A 7,923-nucleotide genomic window follows, 5' to 3' on the forward strand; every position below is an offset into this window, starting at 1 on the left:
AATATTTTGCTGTTCTTGTTTGTTTTCCAGCATTGATTAAACTCAAGATCTCATCGTTTAAGTTGTTCTCCTATTGGCAGCACCCATTCGAACCCAAAAATCCCCAATTCCTAGGGTTTGGCCGATTGGATTTCTTTCAATTTGGGAATCAATTGATTGCTGGAAATTGGGCATTCTTGGCTGAATCAATCCCTTGGCAGATTTGCATCTTTTCTTTCTTCTCAATTTCGTTTGATTCATCGATTCTATTTCTTTTCTTCTTGCTGCTCTTTTAATTGAATTTGGGAATTTTAAATTCAAATCTGATTCGGTTTAATCTTGTTCTTTGTTTTTGATTTCAGATGTGTTCGTCTAGGATCTTTCGTAGGAGTTTCTCGTGACTTGGCAACTCGATCTTGGTCCGCGTGCGTCCCTTTATCATGAACCCATACCCAATCTCTGGGTTCAAATATGACTTGTTTTCACCCTTTGTTGGCCTTGCCACATATTGCTCCGTCCTAGCCTCGATATTAGCTTTAACCTTTTGATGCAATTGTTTTACATAGTCCACTTTCCTCTAGGCATCTACATTAACAATTTGATCGTTAGGTAATGGAATTAAGTCAAGAGGGGATAAAGGATTAAAACCGTAAACTATTTAAAATGGAGAGAATATAGTAGCAGAGTGAACGTGATACGATCACGGCTTCCCATAAGCCAAGTCCAAGCCGAGATCCGATGGTGCTACCTCAAGGGCCGATCACAAGGGCTCGTGCAAAACAATTTAAAGAAGCTGTTATAGCTTTAGTTCAGCATGTGTGGGATGATGTCAATGCTAGACCTATCGAACCAGTTAGTGGCCATTTTGGAAATCCATGCCGAACTTTTCTACAAGTTCATTTCAGCTCACCAAGCTCACCTTCAGTTCAAGTTAGCTCCCATGTAGCTCCACACCAGCTCATTAGCTCGGGACCAGCTCATTATCAGCTCACGAGTTTAGGCCCAGCTCGGGTTTAACTCATGAATTAACCATTAGCTCATGGAGTTCACTTTGAATTCATTTGACTACTATTGACTTTTTAATTAATAAGTTCAATAATTAGTTAATTAATATCCTACATATTAAATTTAGTTCACATTAGTTATATTAAGTATGTCTTAAAAGTGTTTATTGATGATAATTAAATTTGTCATAACCGAATTTAATGTTGATATTTGTGTTCACATTAGTTTGAATTAATTATGTTCACATTTCTTGTAGGAACGCAATGATGTGAGCTTGCCTACGAACCAAATGGAGAACGAACAAGAAGCTATTAAGCTGCCCATTGGTCCAATAACGCGAGCTAGAGCTAAACGATTTAAAGTTGCTATTTTAGCATTGGTGGAACGGATTGAGGAAAATGAAAGCAAAGAGCTTAAAGACGAGCTGAATATTTTCAACTTCTTTGAAGTTGAAATTCGTTCTAGCTAATTAAATTGCTGCTGGATTTTAAACCATTTAAATAAGCATTTAATTAAGTCTTATTACAGCTTATTAATATGTTTTTATTTAATATAAGTGTTTAATATGTCTTAATTTAGTTACATTAAAGATGTCTTGATTTCATTTAGTTTGTCTAAATTATTACATGTCTTAAATCTGTTCAACCGAATTTGTGTCATGCTTTATTAATATTTAAGTTGTTTCAATGTTAAATTAGGATGTTCACATTATGTATTTACTTAGTTCAGCTTAATTTGATTGAAATTAATTAAGTTCATGTGTGTTTTTAGGTACAGCCGAATTTGAAGATTCATTGGGCAGATTCATGCATGAAGATTCAATGGATGTGAAGATGCATGCATGTTGGGTTCAATGCACCAAATGATACATGCATGGACTATATTAAAGATGGTGTGCTGATTGTTGAAGTTCTCTAAGTGACCATTCGGCCAAAAGAGATGATTTTCCATTCTCCAAAGCTGCCATTTATTTCCTTCACATTGCTGGGTACATTGTGGCTATTCGGTTCATGATGTTCACACCTTATGGTCATTCAAAACCGTCCATTCACACTTCCAAATGACTGTTCAAGTTGCTAATTAATGATGGTAATTTTTCAGCAAGAGTTGCTTCATTATTGACCTTATTAAACTCCATTGGCCGAATGTAGCTGCTGCCAATTTTCCAAGTTCGTTGAAGCTCTTCCTTGGTCTATATTCAGCCGAACCTTGATTCAAGACCATTCATGGATCTTAGCTCAAAATTAGTTCAATGTTTACTTAGTTTTTAAGTATTGAACTTGACTATTCGGCTACTAGTCACTTAAGCTATAAATAGTTCTTGAATTTCTTGTAAAAGGACTTTTTGCCAAATTTCTGAATGAAATATAATTTTAGTGAGAAATTCACTCTCTTTATTCTCCAAAGCTCAAATTGACTTATCTTCAACGAGTGGCGTCAATCTGACTTTGTTCGAACTTATCACCCATTGGTGTGGCGTTCTTCATACCGTAGGTTCCTATTTTACTAAATAGAGGGTCTTGGTTTTTATCCTATTTCCATTTCTTTCTTTGAAACCTTAAGCCCGGGTCCTTATTTGATAATAAGGGTTCGATCTTGTTTCATCGAATTACCCAGCAAACAACAACCCATCAAACTCCTTTGTTCCTAAAGCCATCCAACTTCAAACACCAAGACTTGAATTTGATTCAATTCTGACACTACCTAATTTCGATCGGGAAAGATTACGACTCGTCTTTACATCCGAAACGAGCTCGTATCACGCAATGGACATATGGAGATTAAAAGCAAACATGAATTTTGAAGGTGCATGGACGGTTGGGGGGCTTGAATCTCTTAGGTGCATGTTCGGCCAAGTGCATGTATGACCATATTCAATGTCTTTAAGGTTCATGAATGTTTCCATTCATGTATGGTGTGCTATCTCTTCATTCTCCAAGGTGACCATTCGGCCAAAGGGCACTCACACATGCATGAAGATAGCTTGGCCAATTAGCTTCCCTATGACTCTCCTTAATTCGTTCACACCTATGTTCACATGGCAAGACCATTCGGTTCACCTTGTTCACACTAGAAGACTCTTCAACATTCGGTTTCACACACATGATGGCCCTTGGAGTGTCCACAATTAATTCATACTTTTTGGCCAAACATTACTTCATTTAACAAGGTTGGCCGAATCTACAAGTGACCATTGGATATCATGCATTCACTTTGAGTTTTCTTAAGCATGAAGATGCATTCATCCACCATTCCCAAAACCGAATCTGGTCATGCATATTAAGAGTTATTTTTCTAGAATTTTCTTTTATTTAATGTGTAAGTATGAAAGGCCATTCGGCTACCTAGACTTAGGCTTATAAATACTTGTTCAATTTCCATGTAAAGGACTTTTGAAACTTTTGTTAATGTTATGCTGCCGAAATTGTGAGGCATACTTTTCTTATATTTCGTTCAAAGATTCGTTTGGCGTTCCTAGCATTCTAGTTGTGTCAACCGTGTTCTTTGTCGTACCCGAACTTATCACTATTCGTAGTGTGGCGTTCAACATACCAAGGTTTCCCTTACCAAACCTATAACCGAACTCAAAAGGCTAAATGAACGGGTTGATACCATTTCGGTATTTGGTTCTTGAATGTACCTTTAGTAGTTCAAACCTGTTCTTTCTTCTTTACCTAATCGAACCTAAACCGACCAATTTGTTCATACCATTTTGTTCCTACCCTTTCGTTCCTAGCATTCCATTCGTACCCCTCTTTCTACTCTGACTATACCTTCAATTCAACTAATCCTAACATAACTTCTCGTAGACGATCGGGAAATCTACATACGACTCGACTCTTCTCGAGACGGTTCGTATCATCTGGTATCAGAGCTACCTAAAACGAGAAGCTTAGAAGTTCGAAGCGGAGCATTCCCGAGGTAGGTTCAAAAAAAAAGAGTATAGAAAAAAAAATTTTGTATACCGAAGTTTTCTCATTTCGATTAGTTTGTTATTGTTGCTATAAAAATAAAAATCTACGCAGCCGAAGAAAAAAATCGCGTACAAAAGTGTTTTTATTGTATTTAGCTTGTCGATATAGTACAACAAAAAAAAGTTATACAAGTTAAAAAAAATCAAAAAAAAATTGAAAAAAAATAAAAAAAAATCGAAAAAAAGAGTGATTTATGCAAATCAATTGTTATTTGATCGTCAAGCTTTGATCTGATATAGTTCCCGACCCTTCTTCTATTCTACTCTCCCTAATTTGCCACATTTTTTACCCAATTCCCTATTCTTTCAGCCTACCCTATATCGAATACATCAATCACTTGCTATCCCTTTTGAACCGACAACCTAGACCAAGGACCGAGCCTTAACGAATCTGCTTAGAAATTACGAGAAAAGTCAAGAGAGGTAAAAGGCAAGAGAGCGTCAGCGCATTTGAGGGGGGTAAAAGCTGAACTAAGAGTGTAAACACAAGTGTGAGTGTCATCAAGCTTCTTTCTTTCTGAGCAGATTGAGAGGATTTGTTTGTGAGGCTATCTTAAACGAATAGATGTCCCAAAATAGTGGACAAAACATGGAAGAACAAAAAGGGCGACAACCCGTCAGAAATGTTCCAGATTTGCAAATGCAAGCCCTTTTGCGTGAGATGGAACGATTACTTGATCGAAGGCTTAATCCTCTTGAAGATCCACTCTACCAAGTCGAGGCCCAAAGAGAACGTGATGAATATCCTGAAGTTGCTAGGCAAAGACGTGAAGGGCCCAATCAACGACGAAGACAACCAAAGGTTCAAGATGATGATGTTAATGAAAATAGTGAAGATGAAAGCGATCACGGGTCTAACATAAGCCTAGAAAGGAGACGTCCCCGAAACCGTGGACAAGTATATCGAAGGCGGGAAGATGATGACTTGAAGAATATCAAACTCTCCATTCCTCCTTTCCAAGGTAAATCTGATCCCGAGACGTACCTTGAGTGGGAGAAGAAAATCGAACTAGTGTTTGAATGTCATAACTACTCTGAAAATAAGAAAGTCAAACTTGCCACAATTGAGTTTTCAGATTACGCAATGATATGGTGGGATCAGTTGACCACTAGTCGGAGGCGTAACGGGGAGCATCCCATTTCCACTTGGACCGAAATGAAGGCGGTTATGCGACGACGATTCATTCCATCCTACTATCATCGGGAGTTGCATCAAAAACTCCAAAATCTCATCCAAGGGACGAAAAGTGAGGAAGATTATTATAAAGAAATGGAAGTGGCTATGATCCGTGCCGATATTCAAGAAGATCGAGAAGCCACAATGGCTCGCTTTCTAGCGGGACTTAATCGAGAGATTGCAAATGTCGTAGAACTGCAACATTACATTGAGGTTGTGGACATGGTCCACATGGCTATCAAAGTGGAGAAGCAGTTGAAGCGAAAAGGTACCACCCAAGCCTATCCTAACACCAATCCTTCTAAACGTGGCCAAAGCACAAGCAAGGGTTTTCCAACAAATCGGACGAAGGATTCTTCAACAATATCTAAGGCGAATAAGCCTATTGCCGAGTCAAGTAAAGGTAAGGCTCCTGAAAGTTCCACCGCCCGTTCAAGGGACATAAAGTGCTTCAAGTGTCTTGGTCGTGGACATATAGCGAGTCAGTGCCCGAATAGACGTACCATGGTGAAAAGGGCTGACGGTGAGATTGAAACGGAGGACAAGGAAGAGAACGATCCTGAATCGAATTCTGAAGTTGGGGAGGAGTTAGAACAACCCGTTGAAGGTGAGTTACTCGTCGTCAAGCGAAGCCTAAGTCTTCAATGTGTGGAAGACGAACAACAACGTGAGAACATTTTTCATTCGAGATGTCAAGTGCAAGGGAAAGTGTGTAGCATCATAATCGATGGAGGGAGTTGCACAAACGTGGCAAGCACCCTCATGGTAGAAAAGTTGGGGCTGTCAACCACCAAGCACCTGAATCCATACAAGCTTCAGTGGCTTAACGATGGCAGTGAACTCAAAGTGACAAAACAAGTCCTAGTGTCCTTTAGCATCGAAAAGTATTCTGATGAAGTATTATGCGATGTAGTGCCGATGCACGCGGGCCATTTACTTCTAGGACGACCATGGCAGTTCGACCGATGGGTGATGCATGATGGTTACACTAATAGATACTCCTTCAAACATCTTGGCAAGAACATGACACTTTCACCCCTCACTCCGAAGTAAGTGTACGAGGATCAAAAAAAACTTAAACTTTCAGTGGAACAAGCGAGAGAAAAAGAAAAGAGTGCAAAAGAGAAAATTAAGGAAAAAGAGAGAGAAAAGACTAAAAATGCAAGAGAAAATGAAAAGAAACAAAAACAAGTAAAAAGTGGAGAGGAAAAAGAAAGTGGAAAAATGAGTGTGTTTGCGAGGGTTAGTGATATCCGGCGAGCGATGTTTTTGAGACAGCCTATGTATGTATTTGTGTACAAGGAGGCATTGTTGAATACTAACGAGTTACCTGAAAACTTGTCTGCTTCTGTATTGTCTTTGATTCAGGAATTTGAAGACATATTTCCGGACGAAATACCAAGTGGGCTGCCCCCTATCCGAGGCATCGAACATCAAATAGACTTAGTACCCGGAGCTGCACTACCCAACCGTCCTGCTTATCGGAGTAATCTCGAAGAAACGAAGGAATTGCAAAAGCAAATTACTGAACTCCTAGACAAAGGATACATCCGAGAGAGCTTAAGTCCCTGTGCGGTGCCGGTGCTGCTTGTACCCAAGAAAGATGGGTCGTGGAGGATGTGCGTAGATTGTCGTGCCATCAACAAAATCACTATCAAGTATCGACACCCGATACCCCGTCTTGACGACATGCTTGACGAATTAAGTGGAGCCCAGATTTTCACGAAAATCGATCTTAAAAGTGGCTATCATCGAATACGAATGCGAGAAGGCGATGAATGGAAGACGGCCTTCAAAACGAAATTGGGTTTGTACGAATGGTTGGTAATGCCATTCGGCCTTACAAATGCTCCCAGCACTTTTATGAGATTGATGAACCATGTATTACGTGCGTTTATGGGTAAATTTTGTGTTGTATACTTTGATGATATCTTGGTCTTCAGCAAAACTTTAGAGGAGCACGTACCACATTTACAAGCGGTGTTGGAAACTTTACGAAAAGAGGTATTGTATGCTAATCTCAAAAAGTGTTCATTTTGCACTGATAAAGTTGTGTTTTTAGGTTATGTCGTGAGTGCCAACGGTTTGGAGGTGGATCAAGAAAATGTTCAAGCGATTCAAGAATGGCCGCGTCTGACGAACATTAGCCAAGTTTGAAGCTTCCATGGATTGGCTAGCTTCTACCGTCGATTTGTGCCCAACTTTAGTACCATTGCAGCACCCTTAACAAGCGTGATTAAGAAAAACTCCACATTTCACTGGTTTGAAGATCAAGAACGTTCATTAATTTGATTAAAGAATGTCTTGTGAAAGCTCCTCTATTGTCCCTTCCAGATTTTACTAAAACATTTGAAATTAAGTGTGACGCTTCAGGTGTAGGGATCGGGGCTGTGTTGACCCAAGACGGAAGACCGGTGGCGTACTTCAGTGAGAAATTAAGTGGCTCTTCCCTCAATTATCCGGTGTACGACAAAGAGATGTATGCCTTGATTCGATCACTTGAAACTTGGCAGCATTATCTGAGACCAAAGGAGTTCGTGATTCATTCCGATCACGAAGCACTTAAGTTTATTAAAGGTCAGCATAAACTCAACAAACGACATGCAAAATGGGTCGAGTATTTAGAATCATTTCCCTACGTCATCAAATACAAGAAAGGTAAAGAAAATGTAGTGGCTGATGCCTTGTCACGGAGATATACCTTATTGACCACTCTTGATTCTAAGTTACTTGGTTTTTATCATATGAAAGAGTTGTATGCTAATGATGAGGATTTTGGAAATATATA

General features: G+C 39.3%; 1 protein-coding gene across 1 annotated transcript; it reads left to right on the plus strand.

The window, feature by feature from the left end:
• Window positions 1-4,547: 4,547 nt before the first annotated feature.
• Window positions 4,548-6,188, plus strand: LOC107956415 (uncharacterized). The gene has a single exon (XM_016892098.1). It carries the CDS (start codon window positions 4,548-4,550, stop codon window positions 6,186-6,188), a length of 1,641 nt encoding a protein of 546 aa, XP_016747587.1.
• Window positions 6,189-7,923: the final 1,735 nt, after the last annotated feature.

Source organism: Gossypium hirsutum, chromosome A11 (assembly GCF_007990345.1).
Source record: "Gossypium hirsutum isolate 1008001.06 chromosome A11, Gossypium_hirsutum_v2.1, whole genome shotgun sequence".
Classification (NCBI taxonomy): domain Eukaryota; kingdom Viridiplantae; phylum Streptophyta; class Magnoliopsida; order Malvales; family Malvaceae; genus Gossypium; species Gossypium hirsutum.